Source organism: Gasterosteus aculeatus, chromosome 6 (genome assembly GCF_964276395.1).
Source record: "Gasterosteus aculeatus chromosome 6, fGasAcu3.hap1.1, whole genome shotgun sequence".
Taxonomy (NCBI): domain Eukaryota; kingdom Metazoa; phylum Chordata; class Actinopteri; order Perciformes; family Gasterosteidae; genus Gasterosteus; species Gasterosteus aculeatus.
The window spans coordinates 8,336,803-8,363,041 of record NC_135693.1 but is presented as its reverse complement, the minus strand read 5'-3'; the positions used below and the strand labels follow the sequence as shown (position 1 = coordinate 8,363,041).

General features: G+C 43.9%; 1 protein-coding gene across 2 annotated transcripts in view; it reads right to left on the bottom strand.

Annotated features, from left to right (window-relative positions):
• The window catches only part of macrod2 (mono-ADP ribosylhydrolase 2), a 345,335-nt gene that overhangs the window by 2,114 nt on the left and 316,982 nt on the right, over window positions 1–26,239 (bottom strand). Inside the window, exons 10-16 of one of the 2 annotated variants that reach the window (XM_040179258.2) lie at window positions 22,393–22,452; window positions 17,895–17,933; window positions 17,466–17,510; window positions 15,985–16,128; window positions 15,529–15,597; window positions 903–941; window positions 333–404 (exon numbers count right to left, since the gene is read on the bottom strand). In XM_040179258.2, the coding sequence (XP_040035192.1) occupies window positions 333–404; window positions 903–941; window positions 15,529–15,597; window positions 15,985–16,128; window positions 17,466–17,510; window positions 17,895–17,933; window positions 22,393–22,452 (468 nt within the window). The remainder of the gene's footprint in view (window positions 1–332; window positions 405–902; window positions 942–15,528; window positions 15,598–15,984; window positions 16,129–17,465; window positions 17,511–17,894; window positions 17,934–22,392; window positions 22,453–26,239) is intronic. The other variant, XM_040179259.2, reaches the window with a different exon arrangement.

Genomic DNA, 26,239 nt, shown 5'->3' with positions numbered 1-26,239 from the left:
GCTGAATGTTAAAATAATATGCATTGCACACTTGATTTATTAAACGTCCAATAGTTGAGTTTGCAGGCAATTCATCACACTCAATTTTCAAAGACGTGCTGACAAGTTCATACCAAAATCTCGTACAATGAGGCCCCTAAAGAGGGAGGAAGGCGGAGACGGACGGAGGGGAAAATAGAGACAATCAGGGTGAAACTGGGTAACACTCGGCTGCACAGCGCTGAGGATGAAGTGAATTATAATTCAGCAGCTGTGGCCACTAATAGGAATCCGCTTATATAGAGAGATAGTGTGAGACGAGAGTGAGCCAGTGAGCGTGAGTGCTCGCTTACCTTTGGACTGAATGCTGTCAGTTAGAAGAGAATCAGGTTCTTCTGAGCTCTCGACAGGATCTTTCATCTCCTCTGGATAAGAGTAGGAGAAAGAAATGAGAAGACAAGAGAGAGGAAGAGGGGGAAATGATAATGAGGCATCTGTCGGCCCTCTTCCTGTGCAGAAAGTCACAAATTTACCAAATAATTATCTGCGACTCGCCAAGCTCATGAATCAACCCAAGTGGGATTAGACGTTAGATGTAGTGAACAAGAACTTTTTGAATAGACAATAACAGTCATGTTTTTTTTTAAACAACCGGTTTTCTGACGCTGCCGTTTTCTACCTCTAAACTAAAAGTGCATACGACGTTTAATCAGAAGCCTAATATGTGGAATGTTATGGATGTGGGCGGATACGTTGACAGAAGTATCCACCCTTGAGTAGAAGAGACGGCAAAGCAATAAAAGGAAGAAAAGGAGACGGGGAGCAAACAGCAGGGAGGTGTCTGCTAAGTGGCGGCGATGCGTCGCAGCCCCCCCACTCACACCGCATAGTTCATGGGGGGGGGGGGCATGATCTCTACTCACCTCCATTGCTGGTGCCAGTGTTGCTGATCTCAGATACATCTGAAATGTGGAGCACATACAGATACAGACATGTCACTCATCCTGAATGTCAATCCCTTCACGGAGGTGCCGTTGATTATACGGGCGGGTGAATAAGGTACGAGTAATCATTTGTGCTCTTTTTAGGCCAAATGTCTTTGTGCCGAAAACCATTCCGGGAATTCAAGAGCAACTTCATAATCGTGCCCACATTTACATTTGTCGTGACGTCTCTCATGCCTGGAAATTCAGCGCCTTCCTAAAGTTATTCTTCAAAAAAAGAACAAAACAAATGCGAGAAGGGAGAGCGACACATGCAAAATTAATTAGGCTCCCATTGCTTTAAGGCTGCCTGAGACCCCCCAACACACACACACACACACACACACACACACACACACACACACACACACACACACACACACACACACACACACACACACACACACACACACACACACACACACACACACACACACACACACACACACACACACACACACACACACACACACACACACACACACACACACACACACACACACACACACACACCGTTCTCCCCCCCTCTCTATTCTCGCTGTGTAGTCACACAACTCTTTCCTCGTCACTCCCTGAGCAAACCTTGCCACTTCCCGCTTTGGAAAAACAACCATCCAAACAAAGCACACCATAAAAATAACTGCTCTCCCCAGGCAGTCCAGCAATGATGTAAACAAATACAACTGCTTAGTCGCGCGGTAGAAGAGCGAGTAGAAAAAGGTTCTGCATCTTTACACTTAACAAGTCTGCGGTCACGGTAATTGAATTCCTCACACAAACACAACTTGGTTATAATTGTAGGATGGGATGCGAGAATGCAAATGTTCCTAAAGCATGAAGAAAAGCTCCTTTCGCCTTGCTGGCAAAATGGTGTTAAGAAGGCTGCTATCTGTGAAGAAAATACATTGCACCGCTTCTTCAACACACGACTGATCTACCGATCTAATCTTGGACATTTTGGAATTAGATTTCTTCTCGCGGAGAATCCATCGGGATTTAGAGAGTGTTGAAAAGCAGGAAGGATGAAGCAACAATCTTTTTTTGATCTCGGGTATGCAACTCTCCAAGGAACAAAAAATTACAGTTTTTTTCAGCAGGACTATTATTCAGATTATTCCAGTAATTAATGCCCTAACCCTAACCCTAACTGTCACGACCTGGCTCTTTGGGCCATGACAAGATTGGAGTTACACTGGTTTCCGAGGTGTAACATTCTTTATTTAACACACAAAACAACAAAAAACCATAACCATTCCAGATGGGATGCGAATGTCAGTATTATCGGTAGTGTAGGATGTGCATGAGGGTAAAGTGTAAATGGTGGGTGTTGTCCAGGGCATTTAACCCAAAGGAAAACCGGATTCAACAGACGGCTGCCCTACCACACCGGACGTCTGCTGGAGAGAGAAGAGAGCGACAGACTCAATGAATGAACACAGGGCTTTCTAATCTCAGGGCACCTGGCCCAGGTGCCTTCAATCACCAAATCTCATTGGAAGGCTGCTGCCTCCACAGCAGGGGTCGTCACACCTCCCCCCTTAAGACGGGGTCCCGACAGGGATCACCGCAAACTCCAAAAACAACAACAAAAACATACTACCTTAGCACCCTCCACATTGAAACTAGCTCTGCTCTGCAACCAGGTACCTAAAAGAAGCATTTTAAGAGAGAGACGAGAACAAAGTGAAGAATGACAGGAGTTACATTTCATGATCACAATATTAACCCTGACCACTACAATTCAGACCATTGACAGTGTCACCCAATCCATCCCGCAGAACTGCCAAGGGACCACGCACTGTATGGCCAAAAACAAGGTCATTGGGACTAAACCCAGTGCTCTCCTGAACACCTTCTCGGGCTGACAACATCAGCCAAGGTAGTCCTTCCTCACAATCTCTCCCTTTCTCTGTGCAGTACGCATGCAACAAGGACTCAATGTCTGGTGAAAACGTTCAAATGCTCCCTGACTTTGCGCATGATAAGCAGACGCACGGTTATGAGTCACCTTCAACCGTTTCAACATCTGTCCAAACAAGTGCGATGTAAAGTTTGAACCTTGGTCGCTCTGAATCACACGCGTAACGCCAAAAATTGAAAAGAATTGTGTCAAGGCCTTCACTATTGATCTTGCAGAAATTGAACGCAAAGGATATACTGCAGAATATCTTGTTGTCTGGCACATCACAGACAGCAGAGAAGAACAACCAGACCTTGAGGTTGGTAAAGGCCCCACACAATCTATGATCAAATGCTCAAACAAAGTGAAAAACGTATCAGGATCCTTCTCATTAAATCTGGGCATTAAACGCAAATTAGCCTCAACATCGAACCCGAGACGGACAGACTCCGGGAAACCTTCCTCTGCCATAGTCTGCGAAAGCTTACAGTCACAAATCAAACTCAATTTATACTGCTGCAATTCCGGTTTCATTTTTTCTGTTTGCTGCCGAACCTTTTCGATTTGAATTTTCTGCTCAGTTTCCAAGTATAACCGGAACATCAGCAGCTCCTTCTGCTGCTCAAAAAAAAACCCGACAAGGAAGACAGACCAAACAGAACGCACCGTATTACCCCCCAAACGCACACAAACGAAGGCAACTTGCCCCGCGGAGTATTCCCCCTAACTGCCTAGTCCAAACTCTTACTAAACTCACCTAGTCTTCATGCAGCTTGCGGTGGGTAATTACGCACTGGAAACCAGCAGGTCCGAGAAGTCACCCACAAGTAGGCCACAACGCAGGATCCCACGGACGTGCTCCCGAGACAACCGTCCATAGACAGCTGACACTAACCACGTTGCCACAACACTACAAAAAAAAACTGACTCAACCCAAAGGGGAGACGCCACTATAACCTGACAGGGAAACTCCAAACACAGCGCATCAGGGCGGCAACACGTACTTTCTCTTTGGACCACGCGCAATCGACTTCGCGAAAGAGAAAAAAAAACCCTCTAAACGCTTCCACAACCAGAGCTACAACGGACCAACGAACCAGAGCTACAACGGACCAACGAACTACAACGAACCAGAGCTACAACGGACCAACGAACTACAACGAACCAGAGCTACAACGGACCAACGAACTACAACGAACCAGAGCTACAACGGACCAACGAACTACAACAAACCAGAGCTACAACGGACCAACGAACCAGAGCTACAACGGACCAACGAACCAGAGCTACAACGGACCAACGAACCAGAGCTACAACGGACCAACGAACTACAACGAACCAGAGCTACAACGGACCAACGAACTACAACGAACCAGAGCTACAACGGACCAACGAACTACAACAAACCAGAGCTACAACGGACCAACGAACTACAACGAACCAGAGCTACAACGGACCAACGAACTACAACGAACCAGAGCTACAACGAACCAACGAACTACAACGAACCAGAGCTACAACGAACCAACGAACTACAACGAACCAGAGCTACAACGGACCAACGAACTACAACGAACCAGAGCTACAACGGACCAACGAACTACAACGAACCAGAGCTACAACGGACCAACGAACTACAACGAACCAGAGCTACAACTACAACGGACCAAAGAACTACAACGGACCAACGAACCAGAGCTACAACGAACCAGAGCTACAACTACAACGGACCAAAGAACTACAATACCAACGAACCAGAGCAAAACCTTCAAAATCCAGCATGACTCCCAAACTTTCCGCAACAGAGACAACCTGGCGATCACCACCAAACCAAACGCGCACCAACCGCTCACAGCTGATCCACACAAAAACACGCGTCACACGAAATCTACACACTTGATCATCAAACAAATCACTGACCAGAATTGGACGAGCCCCCATTTGTCACGACCTGGCTCTTTGGGCCATGACAAGATTGGAGTTACACTGGTTTCCGAGGTGTAACATTCTTTATTTAACACACAAAACAACAAAAAACCATAACCATTCCAGATGGGATGCGAATGTCAGTATTATCGGTAGTGTAGGATGTGCATGAGGGTAAAGTGTAAATGGTGGGTGTTGTCCAGGGCATTTAACCCAAAGGAAAACCGGATTCAACAGACGGCTGCCCTACCACACCGGACGTCTGCTGGAGAGAGAAGAGAGCGACAGACTCAATGAATGAACACAGGGCTTTCTAATCTCAGGGCACCTGGCCCAGGTGCCTTCAATCACCAAATCTCATTGGAAGGCTGCTGCCTCCACAGCAGGGGTCGTCACACTAACAAATTGGATGTATAACGGTGTTAGCACTAACACATTATCATAATATAATATGTTGATACATATACATCTACATATCAGCATCACAGCTCCTAGATCGTCCAATGGGGGAAGAAATGCCAGCTTCAGATTATTATTGTCAGTATGCACACTTTTGATTTTCCCTTCAATTAATGGTGATTTGTTTAGATAAAAGTAAAATCTGTCTGAATATTTGCAATGATGTCATGTAATCCTGGAAAATTATTTTGAGTACAATGTTATCATGACCGACAGAAACAGACAAAATGATGAGACCAGGTTCTGCAGAACCTGCGTCATTATAATGAAGCAATACATGATTAACCAGCTTTAGATTCTAATTGTAATGTAATAAATTGACAGGAAACAAGCAGATCAACGGGGTGTTTCCTGACAGTTGCCACATGTTTGAGAATCAGGCGTATGGCGTCAATAAGTTATGCATGCAAATGCTCTGATATGCCGTGCATTACCACTTTCACGTCACGGATACTAAAGCTCATGGCAAAGGAGGCGGAATGTGCCTGGCGATTAGTGTTGGAAATGAGACTCGTATCATTCTGCCTTCGCAGTACGTGCAGGCAAAGCGTGCCGGTGTGCAGCAGCAAGAGCTCACTGAAACATGGCCTCTTTCCAGACGCGTATTCCTTCCCCAGACTGTGCAATAACAACACGGTCTGGGTGCGAGGGCCGCACCCTCTTCCTCTACTATCCAGCACTGATCAAGACCAAGCAAAATTTCAATTGATTGCGGCTTCAGCCTCCCCCTGCCTGCCGGGGGCTCGGTGGGAACAACCATGCGCCTATGTCTCGCTCTCTAATTTGACTCCAGTGTGCTGACAGTATAGGGGCTATCATTTAAGAGGAGGGTGTGCGCGCTGTGGTAAACACATAAACAAGGTGTGTGTGGGGGGGGGGGGGGGGTACAGAGAGCTGATAAGGAAGAGAGAAAACAGTAGACGGAATTGGCTCCCTCAGCAGGAAACCAGACAGCTTCTTAAAGCTGGGACCCTATGGGGTCCTTGACAGTTCCTCCCGTCCTTCCTTCTGCTATGTAACTTTCCAGTACATAACGTAATCCAAGTGGATTATATACTAATATATAATATGTATGAATACTGCATGGGCTATTAAGGGTGTTCATAGAAAGATCTCAATAAACAGTTTTTGTTCTTCTGACATATATTAATACTTGCAAAACTTTGCTCTGTGAAGAAAAAGTGACTGAGAAGGTGTCTGATGTTAATTTCTTTATTCTTCACATAGCGCCATGCTCTTTTTTTTATCTTTCCAATTATCAGAATGTTTTAGGTGGTTTTCATGAGATGTAAGAGATTTAAGTGATGAGAAGACACGATTTGAAACATTTACCAAACTTGTCGTTCTTTGACACTTTTAACTTAATTTCATGTCACTTCAGCCTTTCAGGAGTCCAGTGAAAATATCCTGGAGAGAAAGGGCCTCTAGCTCAAGAGGAAGGATGTGTGTGTGCATGTGTGTGCGTGTTCAAATCTGCACGCATAAGAAAGGGGAGAGGAAGGAAGAGCGTTGGGCATAAGTCACCCTTGTATGCAGACAAGCAGAAAATTACATCCCCCACCTTCCTTTCATTTATTAGAGAAGAAGCAGTTAGCGTTTTGTTGGTCAGCATTAGTGTACCGCACCACAGTATTGAACCACTCCTGAAAACATTTGAGAGCATTATATTAATACATTAAATGTACGTTATATTCCCTATTGCTTTTGTATGACAAGTTTTCTCATTATTTCACCGTTATCCTCAAAGAACAGTTCTGCCTCCGCCACTTTTTTAGTGTTGGTGTCATTTTAGCTCAGTCAGCTCAGAGGGATGGCAGCTCCTGTGGGTCACCCAAATGGCATCATGGGAAATCGCCTCTGCTGAATGTTCCAGACAGGCGCCTTGGGCAGAACAGGAGGTTCTTTTTGTCCCACAGCCACGGGAAACCTTACTGTCTTTAATTCAAATCCGCTTCTCTTTCAGCGAGGGAGTAAAAATCGATGGTGTAGAAGCGTCTGTGCCCTACGGTGTCAGTTCCCCAGGAGAATTTATTCTGTTCATTTGATCCCCCAAAACCTCGGCGTGGTGGTGCTGCTCCGCCGTCTCTCCGAACAGCTCCATGAGCTTTGATCCCCGCCAGCCCCCGCGCAGGTGTCCGCTGCTCCCTTTCAAACAATTGATGCGACCCATGAGAAGCTCCGGGAGTCCGGGAGCTGCTGAAAATCATTTCCTTCACTTGCCAGCTCAGGATCTTTTCCAAAACAACCACTTACGTACGAATGGCCAAAGTAAATGCAACACAATTGAAAAACATTTACTGACTGAATGTCCGGCTCAATGTCTTTGTGTGTGCAGTTTTATTTTGCATGAGTTCATCAAATATCTGGTGAAAGTCTTTGGTTTCTGTGGCGTTTGTGCAGCAGCGGAGGGGCTGCTTCTCCATCAATAACACGTCCTCTTGAAAGAGTAAGATGGGAAAATGTCATGGTCATTCCTTTCAGGAGATGAGAGCGGAATTAATTCAAGCTGGGTGGTCTTTGAGGGGCTTGAGTCTGGTCTGCACTGGGCTATGTATATTAAACAAGTATCAAAGAGCTCCTCGTTGAACTTTGCACGGACTAATAGCTTCGGCGCTGATACGCCTACTGCAATGATAATTAAAGACATCTCCCTGCTCAAGCAAAGCAAAAGCCGGGTGGAACAAGTACCCAACCTGAAGAACTAATGAGCTAGTAAATGTGGGAAGCAGACCATTTTCCTATGTTAATGTTAAGTTTGTTGTGCAGGCTTGTGGAAATAGCTGCATGAGCTGCCACTCTAAAAACCCGGGAAGAATAAAAAGTCTTTTTGTTTGGAGCGTTCGCTGGAGTTTTCTTTGCTATTAGACGGAACACTGTCTGACAATCTGAGCCAATTAAAGAGCACAGAGCCGTGACCTGTAGGGTAGGGAGATGAAAACAAGCCCGCTCAATAAACACTTTGACCGCCCCTCGATACGGCCGTCCTCTTGAAAAGCCAAGAGTCTTCATTAATATTCCGCCTTTCTTCTCCCTGACAAAAGGTGGTGGGGCGGTGGACGGCGAGCGGCATTGTGCTCCCCTGCGGGTTTGGGTAACCTTGCAGTATAGTGGCTCTGTGCGGGCGGCTACAAGTTGGGTCAGGGTCCCCTAAACAAGCTGAAAAGCTCATTTCACAGGGCCGGGGGCCGTGCTTGACAAGACGAAAAACACAAAAGTACTCTGAATGACTGAAAAGAGAAAAAAAAAAAAGAGTACAGGACACCATCCGCTTTCAGGTTAAGCTGCAACTCAAAGAAAGCAAGACGATGGGAGCTCAGAAGGATGGCCAGAGAAAGGAAGGGGCCAACATTTGACAACATACGTGGCCGAAAAACTCAGTGAAAAGACCTAACAAGAGTTTAAGGAGACAGGGGGGGCAGAGAGGAGAAATGTTGTCCTCGCTGGCAATGTCTCTTACTCTTGATCCCCCTGTTTTCAATCTGTCCCTGTTGCCCACTTTGTCCAAGTAGGGTGAAACAGCCAGTCAGGAGAGAAATAAAGGAGATAAAAACAGAGATATTTCCCGAGATGAAAAGAGAAAGTGAATAACTGATTAAGCAAAGAAGTGAGAAAGGGAGACAAAACAAAAATAGACAAGGCAGGGAAAAAATGCAAAAGAGGCCTCCGCTGTGTGACCTACATACCTGCTAGACCTGCTGTCAGCGGTGGCCAGCTCCTCTCATATCACTCGCTGAATTACTTTACATAATCTTGAGATTCTCCCCGGCAATACAAGCGGGCCCGCTGCAGCAAGGCGCCCGACCCCGGCTTCGGTACCTCTTGTGGTTCACTACATCAGGGCACAAGACAAGCGTGCAGGGGACCGGTAAATCTGACCGGGATTACAACCAAACGGCACACGCCACAGCTGAGGCAGGTGTAGACGCAGCGGGTCCAGATGTTTGTGGCTCGGCCCAACGGACTGTCGGCAGTTATGAGGTGATCATGGAAGGGACCGGTCCATATAATCACAGTGCTCGTCGAGACTGCAGTGACAACCAGGATCACTGGAAGGTCGATGAGAGAGAAGCTTGATCGGTAAACCTCAGGAGAGGCGAGTAACTGATGGAGATGTTCCATCCAATGCAGCTATTAACTCAACAACGATTTTACTTGACTTGCCCAATGTTTGTCAAATGAAATGTTTTCTGTGCTGACTAATTCTAAAAATTCGTAAAAAGAGCATAATTATAACATGACATAATATACTGAACTGTATGACATAATTACGACCGCAACCCTTTTTCAGCCAACTATTTTTGGTAAATTTACCGTGAAATCTCTACCGTTAAATCAGATATCCAATATTATCAAGTAAGCACAGTCTCACATTTTCGATCGAGAACCGTAAAATGTTGAATCATGTATGTATTGCATCCTACCCTGAGAGATGAGAGAAACGGGTCAACATATGAAAGATACCAGCCAGTAATATTTGTATTCCAAAGGGTGAAAAACGCCCCTGCCGTCATGTTTGAGTCTCAAAGACCATTCTCAATATCTCCTTTGGTTGTAACGGAAGCAGCAATAGCCTCAAATCCTCCACGTTGCCTCAAGGCTACAAGCAACGCATACAGAGATCACTTACGATGCAGGATCTCTATGTGTGAGTGTGTGTGTGTGTGTGTGTGACGGAGATAACAAATGTGTTGCATATTCTAAACACACATTCGGTTTGTTGTATTGCTGCTGGCGGACAGATTCTCACTCTGCAGTTGAGTTGATTCATTCGCCGTCCTTGTGAACCAACCAGAGGGATGGAGACAGGACATGACGAGTGATAACAAGAGGAGCTGCAAAGGGGCACAAAAAGCAGTGCGTCGGTTGTCGCATGAGGCCTGCTCTTTGAGGGAGGGTTCTGCGCCAGAGGTGACAAACACAATGGGCATTTCGTGCACCGCCGATCCCTTCAGCATCTCCGGACAATTGTCGAGAGTCCTGTATTTCCCACCAATTAGAAGGTGGAGGACGCTATCCTGCTGAGGAATGACAGCAGAGAATCAAGGTCACTCAAACCTCAAAGGGATTTTGAAAAAGTGAAACTTTTTCTTATTGAAATCACCAGGAAACAGGATTAATTTGATATCCAGTGAGTTGAAATTAACAAAGCTAGTCGCTAGTAACAAGGTGTCAAGTAGAGTTGAAGGCGGAGGTTTTCAAACCAAATGGAATTCAGTAATTAAAGCTGCATTAATACAGATAAAGAAAAGACTGTGGTTAGCCTCCTCACGGCACTCACACACGTTGCCCCAGCAGGGCAGTTATTGGTGCAACTGCTGTTCCCGGACTTTCACAGTTATTGTAAAAAGCCATAAAACACAAGCACAGCCAAATGTCCTCAGCCAGTGGCAGCTTTCTCCCCGAGGAGCCACTCAGTGCTGCAGTGTACAGCGATGTGCCAACAGGTAATTGCGTGCTGACAACTCTTTGCCACAGGAACGACGGTATCACTCTCCAGAATTCGATTTACATACCCAGTAAACCATTGTTCACAAAAGGCAAAGACAAAGGGGCACAAAACAACCAATTAAGCAAAGCTTCAAATGCCCTTCGCCAAGACGAAGTAACGTAAATGCGAGGCGCACTTCAGCAACAACTAATTCTGAGTGGAAAAAACAATGCATTTCGGGATAAATTATTTAAGCTGCTAAAAAGAGAAGAAATAAAGTCTCTTTTGATTTCCTGTGGATTACTAAGAAATTCAACACTTTGTACTTTAACATGAAAGAGCGACCGCACAGGATCTCCCTGTTTTGGGAGTTTTGTGTGTTTCTCCACATCGCTAATGGCAGTCTGCTGGATAGAAGAGCCATTTGTGTCAGCTTGTTGTTTTGTTACAGTCAAGCTGAACCACAAGGGAGTGTAATACATACAAATCAATAACATCCCCCAAAAAACATTCACAAAGATGAAAACACTTCTCATAACAGTTGAAAGGGAATTTGTTTTACCTCCATTTTGATTTTATTGTTTGTGTCTCTTACAAGACCGAGAAGTTGGTAAATAATGTAAATGTGCTTTTTGGGAACCATATGGCACTTGTAGAGGCAGCGGGGCTTTCTGCTCAAAGTGTCAGCGCTAAATCTACACTTAAAACATCCCGTCCCCTAAGCGTGGAAGAGAAAACCTCACCATAAAGTTACAGCAAACAAGTGAAAACCTTGAAAATGAGTGTTAATGGAATTTACTTGTGTTGTTGTGATGGTTTGTTAACAACAAAACAAGTCTAAGGGGAGGAAAGGAAACAAAGGAAAATAGAGGCAGGGATGCACAGTGGGAATGTCGGCGACTGGGCCGAGTCCGTCTGTCTCTCCGTCCCCTCTCTCTCCCCGGCAGGTTCCCTCCTGTCTGGCTTTAGTTTGCCATTACGGTTTGTCCACATACTGGCCCTTCTGGTCTGCACCCAGCAGGCGGTTTGAAAGGGACCGTCCCTTTACAGTGATCTCTGCAGCGTCCTTCCACGGCCAAGGAGCCGCTTTCTAGCAGGCGCCACCTTTATCAAAAGGCTGAAAACTAGGCGGACCATTCAGGCTCCGACTGCGAGGTTGCCTGTGCCCCGTGTTCAGGCATGCAGTAAAGAGAATCTCAAATTCAAATTTTGATTAGAAAGAAGGATGAGGTGCTGTGTACTTGTGACATTAAATCTCCACGGCCATTAAATCTTACCGTTGGAGGCGAGACAATCGCTATCGACTCCTGCACGAGAATCACACATGCATGAAGGGAAAAACAATTTCTGTTCACAACTCAGATTTATTTATTCCTAGCTTTAGGCAGAGACGGAGAGTCTTATTTTAATTTATGGATGTTTCATGAGCTAACTAAAGCGGATGCCCACTCCCACAAGTCACCACAACAAGGCCTGCTGGATAGATATATAAAATACAACATCAATGCAGCCACCGTTTCCATTGCAACGTGTGTTATGAATATTCATAAATAAAGGCTGCCTGTATTCTGATTCGATTTGGGGAGCCTTTATAGAATCTTGGATATCAGACTGACACTCTTATTGCCTGTGCAGGGAGATATCTAAAATGCACTATAATTCAGCCTGATTAAAAACACAAAATCTCTGCTCTGCCTGCTTCCTCATAACTCCACTCCTCAGATTTTATAGAGAACCAGAACCACCAGAATCAAATCATTTGTTTGGATCTCATGGTTTGTGGTTATATTATGCTTATATTATTGCATTAAACTGTATAGTCTGCAGGGGGAGAGAACAGCCAGGCTAAATTCTTAAAGGCAACTGCACATTCATATAAAAAGACGTGCAATGTAAACTACAGATGGCGTAATTTGGAAGTATGAACAGTTAAGACATTAGCAAATGACCTGTGCCGTATCCTACATCTTTATCGAATACAGGGGAACATGTGTGGAAAGAATAGACTCCTACATTAACAATGATTAATGATGACAGGAGTGAAAATGAATCCAACACAACGCTTTATACTATTTAGTATTTCAGATTTGGGACTGAGATGCTTAGCTGTGATAAACACTTCCGTACGTGCCATACTGAGCACGTATGACTGGGAGCATGCAGATACAAATGTGTGGACATAAAAGATTGTCTTTGACAACTATAACACATCCTTCAACTTAGATCACTGACATGTAGAGTGTGAACGAGTCCAACAAGGAAGCTCCACCGGTAAACTGCGAGGAAAGGTCAAACGAACATTTTGTATTAAGTATGAAGCTGGTGATTTTGATATCAAATAAATCCACAGTCACATGTTCAGTGTAGGTCTGATTTGGGCTACAGTAATGTAGATATTATGACTCAATGACCTGAAAAACAGCATATTAGAAAGCGCTTACCAATCTATAGGATCAACGAGGCATCCATCTAAAGAAGTAATGAATTCCAACCTCATATCTTACATTTGTCCATTTGATTGGCTCACACTATGGACTTCAGCAACGTACAACGCTTAAACAATTACCTCACCCATAAAAATGACCATTTCTATGTTAATAACTTCAGTTTATTAACTATGAACGGTAAACACTTGTTTATCCCGTCGCATGCTCACTGCTTCCCATCTTCACTAAAACTCTATTCAAAGCATTTTGTGAGCCTGGTAAGTCTGTGGTCTTGTTGTTGTTTAATACTTTTTAAGTTTTCAATTCACCTTTGAGGCATTGCAAAAAAATAAAACAATTTTCAAGAATTCCACATAGCCCAGGCTGAGTAATTTAATTGGTCTTTTGTGGGTAAAGCATTCCTTTAACAGTTTTTCTACGTTGCCTGCAATCAAGTTAAGCTCCAATCTAAACCCGACACCAGACAGGCCAAAGGGAATGAGTTATTTGTGCTCGCAATACTTATTGCAAAAAAACACATAAGATAAGACAGTTGAGAACAAGAGGCACTCATGACTCATGGTTACGTGTATGTGTGAAGCAACCTAATATTCAGCTGTCCTCAAATTGTTTGATTCATTAGTCATTCCTCCCACCATTATGAGGCATTTTATTACTCCTTTCAGTGAAGCAGATTTAACCTCCTTGGCCATGAGCAGGCAGCCTGATTACAGTTATTATTTTTAATAAAGGGTATTGGCTCGGGAATCATTTGGTCTTCTCCTTTGAATAGCTGGTTACGCGTGGCTAGGCCGGGCTGCGAGACATTTTGAGTCTGCACTCTGCCCCCGCTCCTCCGCACAAAATGCAATCTGCCTGCAATCAAGAACGGCCCCGCTGTTTACCGCTCGACGGTGCCACCACACAGCACACGGCCCTCGGCGTCCCTAGACAGTGACGGACACGGGCGGCCTCGGCCAGGACACAATCGACAGGCTAAAGTGAAGCTTTCCGGTGATGGAAAGCCTGTAGTGTTTGCGGGACGTATTCCAATGGCTTTTCAGAGAGGATGGATGCGGCTATCTCAGATAGATCTATCTGGAACGTTCACTTTCAACCCAAATGAATTGAATGTCTGTCAAAGGGAAAGTGAATCGGAGGTGAGGGAGTGACAGACCTTTGTGTTGGTGCAGTGGTGGGAGAATGGCGGCTCGGGGCTCGACAATTTCAATCTCAACTTCTCCAGACAATAGCTTTATCATTGACAATGTGAGCCAGAGAAGGATGGGGATAAATAAAGATCAATGATCCCATGTGGTCAACCAACTAACAAAAATGAGAGTTAAAAGGAGTTTGATCGGCTGGCCCTGTGCAGCTCAACTGCAGTGGTTAGAATGTTTTCACTGCACTTGAACAAACGTAAGCTGATCATCCACGAAACACCTGCTCCTGTCTGATGCAAAACTGATTTAGACTTTGACAAATGTCACAACAGTCACTTGTCTCAGTGAAGTTAATTTAGAAAAGATTGCACATAATAAGTGTGACTTGATGTGCACCCCTGCCATGTCCAAAATGCACGCTTTAGGGGCATGTGGAGTGTCATAAGCGGCTGTATTTGGTGCATTGGGGTGAGAATGTGTTGGAATGACTGAATAAAGCCATTTGGCTAAAACAGTGACAGATGAATAAAGCTGTACACCAAAAACTGTGCACTTAACTTTGAAACAATTGTTCCTCAAACATGAGTAGTTAGTGTATTTTTTAAGGACTATTTATTCTGATGTGTTGATTAACACATATTAGGAGGTCTAGTGAATATTACACAGCATGTTGGTGTACGTGGACTTCACTGTGAATAAACTACACCGTGAAGGAGCTGGTCACTCACAAGATTGGCTGGTTGGTTTTTAATGTTGAACAATTGAGGTCTACAGCACAGATGCAGAGGCTGGTCTACACATTGGATACATGCAAAACTATTTCCTAAAGATTTTTTAGCGATGACACAAGAAGAACATTGACAGCCTAAATCTTCCAATGAGAGAGAAATACTTCCAGCTGTGATAGTCACTCTTGTTGAGGTATGATTTAAATATCTTTTTGAATTAACTGATCTCAGCAAATCGATTTGTGGCTTCCACAAATGTGTCATACCACAAGGCCCCCTGCAATGCCAATACTTTTCATACAAAGTGATGAGATGTGCGGTGGAGACGAGACCGGCGGAGCGTGATTTAAGGGGAAAAATAGCGTGACAAACCGCACAAAACAAAAACAACGCTGACGGTGCTAAGTCAATAGTCAAGTATAAAAATACAAATAAATTGGACTGTAAAATCACATTGATGGAAAGGCAGTCAGTCAGACTCTCCATCGGGTCAAATCCAATCATACCAAATCCAATCCAGGCAAATCAGATCTTACCTTCCATCTCCACAGTGAACTTTGCTGTATCGTCATGGTCCGCCTTCACCGCGGGCTGCTCTTCCTCTGCTGGAAAAAGAAACAAAGCTCTCATGTTTGCTCACAAGTCAGTGATGTTGAAGGAGATCGCACCAATGTGTCTGCAAAAATGGAGGTTGGCGTGACATGTCCTCAGGTGCGTATTGGTCACTGTGTGGTTAGTGTGAGGCTTCGCTTATATTATTTTATTTTTATATTTTAGATCTAATGTGCGATACTGGACGCAAATAGAACCATTTTCTCCCCACTTGGTTGTGCTCATTCTTTTTTTTTAATTTTCTTGGAATCAAACATCATCAGCAATATAAACACGTGCATTTGTAGTGTCCGATCTCCAAATGGTGTAATCAGTATGTTTCCATTTGGCAATATTATTATTGCGGCCATCACAGTTTCATGCATTGACTTATTCCATACCTGTGACTTCATCTTTCTTGCTGTCGATGCCTTTGGCTTCATCTTTCTCTTCATTGTTGCCAATTCCTATGTCTTCATTTTGCTCTTGTTCGTTTTCATCTTCATCCTTTTCTTGACTTGGTTCCTCGTTTCCAGAATTTTCATCTGGAGGCGCACAAACATTGAGATACATATTAAAGGACTAATTCCGGCAAAGAGAATAACAGCCTTTACTTGTATACACATGGCAGAAAACAAGCCCGTGCGTCAGAACTGCGGATGGAAATCTTAGAAACATTTTCATACTGGGATGTTGCCAGATTCCAGTCTGAAGAGCACACGCAGGCTATGAAAGGGAGGAGCTCGCTATGGGCTTCTACTTTGAATGTAAATTGTTTGGACAACCAACTAATAAGTATGTGATGGTTCGTGCTATAGGTGAGTCTGTACGGGTTTACTAGGGTGTGGTTTCTAATGTCCAATTGTTAAACTATGTGATTTTAAAATACTTTTAAGAAGTCTTTTTTGTATCTCTATATTAGTTTTGAACTACATATTTGTTATGCATACTAGACAGTTCATGTAACTTGTGATTTGTGTTGTATTTTTGTCTCTGTGTACATGTCCACTTTGAGTTGTATTGCTGCTGTGTCTCCAGGTCTCTCTTGAGAATGAGACTCTGTCTCTTAATGAAATTATCTGTAAAATGAAAGTTATGATAAATACAAATTGCACAGTATTAATAAGAGATAAAGGACAACATTTACATGGAAAGGACTGCTACAAAACCAAATGTGAAGGAGCAAAGCACTTAACGTAAATGAATATGGTAATAAAGGTCTGTGTGCAAAGGATACATTTTACAAAGTAACTAAGACCACATTACACACACACACACACACACACACACACACACACACACACACACACACACACGCACACGCACACGCACAGGAATGATTCCACTGCTAGGTTTTTGGCTAAATTACTCTGCTGTTGTTTAAAACTGGATATCTTTGCCCTGGTCCCTTCCTCTCTGTGTCTTGCAAAAAAAGGGATTACATATAGCGGATTTGAAACAGCATCCAAGGGCTGCGTTTGCTGTAACTTTCTCACCGAATGTCTACAAAATGAGTTGAGAAAAGCTCTATCTGTCAAATGTTAGTCAATGCGATGGGATTTGAATCAAACAAAAACCAAAGAGAGGAGAGGCGCTGCCAACTGCCAATATGCAAATGCTAAATCTTAATTATACACCAACATCTCAGAGGATGGTTAATAGTGTCCTCTGAGCTGAACGGCAGTTATTCCTCTGCTGCAAACGGGACTGATCAGGTTAAATATTTAATCAAACCCTCAGCTAAAGTACAAACAATGAGCTGAAAGTCAGTCAGCTCGTACACGATTGCCATGTCATCTCAAAGAAAGGAGTTAGATACTTGTGTTGTGTCAAGAGTCGTGTGCAGTGTCATCTGGAGCCTTTGCTTGTGACTGTACCGTACCTGGGTTTTGACTCGCCATGTCCACGTCTTCACCTCCCGCAGCAGCTAGAACGGGAAACATTTGAGTTCAGTGCTGGCGGCGGCGGCAGTTAAATCGACTTGGCCTTCAATATCACCTCAAACCACATTTATTTTTTTAATTCTCTGAGTGGTCCTTTTTCTTTGTACTGCGGTATGGGAGCAACAGAACCACAAAGACATGCATAAATTAAGTGCAAAATGGATTTTACTTCTAAAGCCATGCATAATTGAGGGATTTCTTTGTTCCAAGCTTCTGTGATGAGAGAAGTTGGAGTGGTGGCACACGGGATGGAAGGACTGAACTGGAGCGAGTAGAAAATTCAATTTTTGATGACAAATGACATCGAGAAGCACCGGTAGGGCCGAGGGGCTCAGAACATGTGTTAATGGGGCGTAGAGCTACATTACCATCGTCACCCTCGTTCTCGTCCCCCATTTCCTCTTTACCTGAAAAGAGAGGAAAAGGAATCAGCAGCCAAGACGAGCACGCATTGGAAAAATGCCAGTTGTCCGAATTTAGAAGTTACGAGTCATATAATATATAATATTCATCATCAGTTTGGCTCCTGCTGCATTTTCTTTTAACAATTAACTATTGTATTCAAGTTTTAAAGTTTTTTCTTTTTAAATATTGGAAAAATTTAAATTGAAGACTGAAATATAGTATCCCTTTACTACGGAATACTGAAACATGATACAAGAATATGTTATGTTGCATAACATCATACCAAAAATGGCGAATTGAAAATGGACTGGACCCTTTTCTAGTCTTCCGACCACTCGAAGCGTTGATGACAGAAGCTACCGTACACAGTGGCACCTTCCCGTTGGTACCCAACATGCACACCATCTACACACTGTCACAGCTACAGGAGCAATGTTGGGGTGCTCCCATAATCCCAAATAAGGGGGCAGGAATCGTGCTCTCCACTCACTCACTCACAGTGCATCGCTCAACTTTAGTGAAGTTCATTAAACAACGTTGTTTGTAAGGAGAGCTTTCTTCTCTCTACACTTGGATGGGGAGTGACACATACTGCGGGCTGCATACAGACATCCCCCGCTCGAGTCAACCTCAAGTTGTGTATCTACCTACCAGACCATGGCAAAATGGCTCCAACGTACGCACGAAAGAAAGGTTTTGCTAGTGAAAATCAGTAATCCCTGCATTATATCTGTTGCCCTACACCCGTCTCACCCCTCGTCTTGCTCTCACACATTCTTATACACACCCAAACACACACATACACCAATGACATTTGGGACAAATTGAGTAAATGAAAGCCATGACACCAATAAGGGAACATGCTCTACAATGGCTATTGTGCAGCTTCTATAATTGCTTTTTTAACAAGCTGCAGAGAGAAACCATTTTTTCATATCTATGCAATTTTGCCCTCCACTCAGAACAATAAAAATGCCAGCCTCTATTAAATGGGGGAAAGGCCAGTTCTACCAGTGCTGCATGTTTTACTCAAGTGCCTCTGTCCATCACACAGAATGCTGGTGGCACACAGTAGACGGCAATCCTTTCTATTAATCATGACTGGCATTTTAAGATGGAGCCACAGACAGAGGTCTGAAAAGAATACTTCACTGGGAAAAGCAGGTTAAAATGAATTCCTCTCTGGCCATGAGGTCATCCTAGACCTTCTTCCGCACTTATAAATCGGGCATGGCTGTTCCGTATCCGGCTAAAGTGATCCCAAGAAACAATGAATCAGATACGACAAAAGGCTGAATGTAATTTCCTCCCTGTTACTAGATCATTTGTGTTTGGTGTATTGAATGAATCAGTATTCACTTTGTGATAAAGGAAGCTCAGGGACAGATTGCGGACAAACCACACAACACACACACACACACACACACACACACACACACACACACACACACACACACACACACACACACATACACACACACACGGAAGAGACAGCAAAGACGGTGTAGGTAGGGCAGATGCAATTGATAATGGCTCCCAGATAAGTTCAATTAGAAGGCCGTCTCTCTCAAACTCCCGATGAGTCCCTGCACCGGGGCGCTCATCAGGTGCTCCTAACAGCAGGTGGCAGCATTGTCACAGCTTTCCTGCCCTCTCCTCAGCGATGGTCCTTACAGTGTACTTGACAGAAAAGGGCTCCTGCCAAAGTCCACAACCAAGAATGCCAGCGCCAATACTCCCATGAATTACACCTTCAGAAATATGGCGGCTAAAAGGTAATTTAAGGCACTCTCCTGCCCTTGTTGCCGAACGGCCGACTGCGCCTTAGTGCTTTCTTCAATAAAATGTCACACACAGTAAATTATTTATTTATGTCAACATTAGATTCAGAAGTACAGTATCAGAACAGCATTAACTATTTATGTGCTGATATGCAACCTTCCTTGTGTGTCCTACTTGCATGACAATTATTTTCAACCACAGGCAACACTTCCAAGGAGGTAAATGCAGTACTGCATCTCCTTTTCTGAAAGAATTAGAAAATGCGGACACACATTTATACTCCCTATGCACTATTTCATCCACGCAACCTTGTCTCCCATTGCCAGCTGGAGTAAAGGGCAAAAAAGATTTAAAAAAATAATTCATAAGACATTTGTAGAGGAAAAAGGGCTCGGAGATGACCAACGGCTATTATTCAAACACCTCTTAGATGTACAGTGTGTGTGTGTGTGTGTTTGTGAGCTCCACAGGGTGCCACGGTGTAAAAGACGGCGTCCCGTCGAAAGGCTCACCGTCTGTCCACACGCGGTGTTATTAATCTGCATGTCCATCCACACGCTGCACCATCTCTCACCATCTCCCCCCCTCTCTTCCTTCGGTATTTCCCAGAAGGCTCACTCATGCCAGGCAAACGGACCATGCCAGCCATTGATTTCTGGCTCAACGTTCACATTTTACTTTGCCCCGTGACATCCACTAATCTCACTAATACCGATCTGATAACAAATAATAGACACCGTCGGGCTGCTTGCCAGCTCAGGTGTGCCCTAAAGAGGGTGGACGCCGCCCTGGACAACCAGCATTCCCCTCTCTGCCTCAGCCGCCCTTCTTCACGATGACTTTTGCTTATTTCTATAGCTCGCAGCATCTGCATGCTGTGCCTATGTTTCATGTGGATTACATCACCACGTAGCTCTTCATCCACACACTGGTAATCCTTTTTTTTTGTAAATACACCTCAGGGCTTATTTGTAAATGGCGAGGGATCGCGTGTCGGCTGCTTTTAAGAGTTGGAATAATGTTTATGAACAACTCCCCTGTTGCGTTGGTCGTAAAGTAAATATAATTTAAAATCATTTATGGAGCACTTTAAATTTGAAATGTCCCATGTAAGTAGGGGATTCATCAGAGATTCATGAGACATGAGTGCTTAGGAAAGATCACAAAAAAACAATGTGACAAAAGCAATGAATAGTAAATCAACACTTACAATAACAACAAATATAACAAAAACATAATCCAGAGTGATATAAAAAATAATGTGTTTTGATTTTGTATAAATATGTGGTTCCCTCAGTCTACTAAGGCTTAAGAAGCACTTTGCTCATGAAAAGTTACAGTGGTAGCAGACCGGGCAGCCCTGTAATTACCTTCAGTCCACGAACCTGTGTATTTATTATGGAACAAAAGAAAGCCTGAATACTCTCTCTGGCTTAAAAGCACTCATGTATGACCCGTGGACTGAGAAGAGTGAATCCACTGAGGATCGTAATAGATGGAGTGATGGATCGCACTCAACCATATTGACACACTGCACCAACTGTGCGCCTCATTGTAATTTATTGTAAAAAGTGTCCAGGTATCGACTCTACCAAATAAGTGACCTGCTTTTCTGGCTATATAAACAATATGCTGAAATACAGTCTGTTTTTCTTTTAAAAAGGAGAACAAAAGACTCGAAAGCATCTTTTAAAGTCTGTCTCATAGCTGCAAGTCTGTTTTTGCAGCTCGCATTTCCTTTGCTCTGTGCTATCCTGACATCTGAGTGTTTTCTATGATTAATCCTTGCTATGTGCTACATCGAACCAGACCTAACCTTTTCAGCGCAGGCAGTACAATATCCTTTCATTCCTTTCCTGTGAGAGAGGTTGTGTCAAGGACTGAGTGTTCCCATGTTAGAAAGCTGTGCCAAGGCCTTTTGTGAATGGATTAGTTACTATTAAGCTGCCGGGCCTGATAAATTAGGATTTATAAAGATTATTACAAAATACTTATGCCCTCCTAATGCTGTTGATTGAATTTGTGAATCGTATTGAATTACTGCTGTGGATTATGGAAAGGTTTGCTGAATAGGCGGAGAGAAATGAGTTATTGTGAATCGTTTAACAACACAGACTGTATTGACGCCCTTGAAGTGTCGGCGCTATCTAGTCCAGCTCCTCACTATCAGCCCAGAACCCGATTCCCCAAAGAAAACAACCATAACTGCTATCTTCAAAAATTCCCTTCAACCTTAAGGCTTGAAGACAAATGGATGGTGTGCGATTTTAATTGCCTACTAACACCCTCCAGTGTAAGAATCTAATTATCTTTGGTCCATCGTATCGGAGAAGCCTATAACTGTTTCAATATTACACATCCAAAGGGGCTAAAATGGCTGAAACGGCAGAAGAGCCAGATAATGGCTTCTTAAATAAGTTTGCCTCTAAGAAAACATTCTTTAAAAAAAGACCAAGCTCTCATCTTGTATTCATTTCCCCAAAGAGGAACTTGGCAGCAGAGATAACCGACAAAGAACACACTCCATTACTTCATAAACACAAAACAAATGATTATTATATCAATGTTTCCCTCGTTGTGACACTCGGCAAGTCCAAAAGTCATCGTTATCTAAATTAGAAAACAAAACAAACTCACATGCATGCAATGACACACACACACACACACACATTAGCTTACCCCTGTTACTCTCGTCCCTCTCTTCCTTGGTTGTGGATTTGGTGGATGGGGGTGTGTCATCTATAAATATAGAAGAATAAATGGTAATTTACAGACGGGGGAGTGACACGTCGTTATCCACACGCACCATCAGGATGCGAAGGGCGTGACATCTTGTCAATTGGAACTGTTAGATGAGAAGATGGTGTTAAGTTAAATGCTTTTGGCAAGCCAAAGGCACAGCGCTGATTACTGTAACTTGGCCATCGTGCTTCGGCTGACCACGCTACAAGACCCTGTGGGGGAACTCACAGTCTTTCACGCTGTTTTGTTTTGTACCTGCCAGAGAGAGAGAAAAAAAAAATCTCCTGTGGGAAGGTGTAGAAGGAATGTGAGGCTTTGAAACTAACTCCAGAACGCAGAGTGAGACAAAAGCACCATTCCCTGTGAGAACGGCAGTTATTCGAACCTTTGAATAGGCTCCAGCCAGCACCGATTCAAGCCCGGGCTGATGGAGCACAATGAAAGGCCGGTTCTTGGCACAGTCACAGAGGCCCATCAAACAGGTCCAAACTAGACTGGGGCAGGGCTGGCATGATGACACAATGAGTCCCCCCATACTCATGGAAGACAACTAGCCCTCAGACCTGCTGTACCTGCATGGGGAAGCAGTTTATTTCTAATATTTAATAAAAAATGAGAAAAATAAGTAACTGAGTAACTCAATTGGATCTGTTGTATTTCTGCGAAACAATATGCATCCTTTCACTTTCTGTTCAAGCCATCTCTTATTCAGGACATCATTGCACGGCCGATTGTCAATAGTTTATCCCGATAAGCAGTATCTGGGAGTCTCAGGCCGTGTGCCAAGATGGCGCGGTGATAAGAGCATTATGCGCTGACAGTTGTGTTTGTGCATCGCCTGCCGCACGCTGCGCCGCGTTGTTGTCGCTCTGCTGTTTTTTTTGTCGCTCGCTCAAGGTGGTCTGAAGGCATTGTGCCCGTAAGCCGGATGAACAGAATGTTGTTTGTGTGGGTGTGGGAATTAGCTGTGGATATAAGCTCTAGTAATGTAATGCACCTGACATGGAAGTATTTTTAACTGCAACGTGTCAGGCTCAGGTTTCAACTTGTCACCAAATGGAATAAACATTCAATTTTATCTGCTGCATAAAACCCAGCAAATCGCTGTCACCAGTTGAGGCTACGCCACTCACTCAGCCTCTGTGCGCTTTAATGGAGGTGTTCAGGTGAAAAGGCAACCATGAAATATTCTGTCACTCACTTCCCTTCAGCTGCTTCCCTGTAACCTCCATGTCATTGTGTGGTGGAGGGGGAAGAACACAGCATGTCAAACCAGGCTATTTTATGATGTAAGACACAGCGAGTCATCACTACTTGTCGCCCTGATTATAATATTCGTGTATTCACACGGCCTCGGATCTAGAGTTCTACACCAACTGTGTATGTGGCTGTGTGTTTGGCGGGAGGGGGGGGTGGGGGGGGGTCCATTCATGAGACATTCCTTTTCCAATAAACCTGGACTAGGCTCAGCATAACTAATACGAAAATACTCCCGTTTTCCAATTGACAGCAGGTCAGGGCAGACCCTAAAATAAAAATGTAAAAATCCACTTTTGATTTACTCTCCTTTTCTTCACACGCCTATTGTGTGCGGCAGACAGAGTGAACTAAGGGTGTTTCCTGGGGGATGAGTTGGGTTTCACAGTCGGAGATGAGACCCGGGAAGAGAGAGGGGGGAGCTGTGGATGCCTGCTCACGGATCCTGGCACATCCCACAACCTCACACAGATCTCAACATGCCTCAACACTCCTTTGAGTCGGGCCACCTTCTATATATATAGCACGCGTGTGTTTGTATTTTAATATGCACGAGTGAGTGTGTTTGAGTCTAAGCAATGATTGCACTGTGGTTAACAAGCAAAAGCAAGCATTAGCTGTGATGAAAGGTTGTTGTCATCTGCTCTGTGGAAGTGGAAGCATCAGAGCTCCCAGTGGATCCAGCGACAGACTTTTCCTTTGTATAACACTGAATAAAAGGGTACAGTGCATTAATCTAACCCTGCTTGGGGAAACAAAGGACGGCCCGCTGATTTAACAATATAACAATAGTGCAAGGAGGGAAACGGAGTGTTATAGCTTCTGCCACATTGTATAACATTATTACCACTGCTCAACACTGCTGTCAGCCCGAGAAATGAATGTGACTTGGTCAAGAAAAACAATATATGGAAGCATTATTTCTTTCTATAACGGTGGTCCCACATGGGATTCCTACGAGGTGCCCTGCCTGATCTTTGGATCCACCAAAGCTATTGTATAATTAAGGGGACGATCAGCTGTGCAATTCTTTGACGTTTTGGTAAATATGCTCACTGGCTTTCCTATCGAGGGTTAAATGAGAGGAGGAATATCAGCTGAACCGCTAACTAATTAACATGTTGTATGGCCCGGCTTGTCCTCTGGTTGCCTGGCAACTTCAGGACAATGACAACATTTCAGGAAGTCACTGCACAGTTTATGTAAAGATTAAACAGCGCACATCTTAAATCGTGTAATTTAGCTTTAGCTGATACGTTTACATTTTTTTATTTTATTTTATACTAGCTTTTCCCCTAAAAACAGTCTATGTGTGCCATCAGTCCTCAAAGGGAACGAGCTATTCCTGTAAGTTATATTTTTCACTCACATGTTTGTAGGGTTAAGTTCTAAACCCGTATGAAATATGCTGTCTGGCCAATACTCACCACATTGATATGAACCTTGCAGGATATTTATTCAAGCAAAAACATGTGATCGTTTTCAACTAGGATGAGGAAAAGTGAATCCTCAATTCAAAGAGCTGAACCGACACTCTGAGCCCCTGTGCTGCTTTGACAATCACGTTGCTAACGCACCATGTTTTGTTTCCTGCCAAGAGGGAAGGCCTCCTGAAACACAGCTTTAATTTTCACCCCTCACAGGGATCCTGGAGCTCTTCATCTCTTCTTTCCACACATCACATGCGTGTGATAAAAACATGTGCATATCAGCTTCACTCCATCCGGAGCGATGGGGTGGGGCGGGAGGGAGGTGCTACCATTACGGCCATTTGGGGGTTTATGTCTCGGAGTGGGATTGGAAGTATGGAGTTTATTAAGAGCCATGTAAACAAATGTCAATTGAAGCGTCAGTGAAACATTTGGGGGAGAAGGCAGCAGCTCCTTCCTGATCTGTGGGCTGTGTTAATGTTGTCAGCACTGTGGCTGATTGAGAAGAAGAAGAGATGGAGCCCAGCTTGTGGGCAGCCACCCGGATCATATTAGTGAGGGATTGTACCCAGAATCAATTTCAACATGCTTTTACTCTCTGCAACCACAGCTGCCTGACTGCTTCGATGCTCGCAAATAATACGTGCCAAGGCAAGCATGTGGTAAATCACAATCTATGAACCAATCTGAATACCTAATAGAATCATGTCGTATGATTAATTGCATTGATTAGGCTCTGTCGAATAATGGTTATATTTTTTCTAAATACACAACCATGGTAATTCCTACAGATTGTGTGGCTGCAGTTTCTAGGTGCACGTATTAATTCAAATTATGCAAACGCTGATGGTCCTCTTTCACAGCTAGCGAGACTGTCATGGCACCTGTGAGATGTGTTAAGTTTATAGCTTTTCAAAGTAATAAATAGGTCATTATATCACTGGTTACGAGCTCAGTAGGCGAGTTGGGTAATGAAAGGTGAATAGCACCACAGAGGCAAGAGCTTTACATGCAGTTGCCGTGTGTGTGTTAGCCTATTTGTGTATTTGCATATTTCAGTTTTTCTGTTTAAGAGGCTTTAACTCTAAACAACTCAA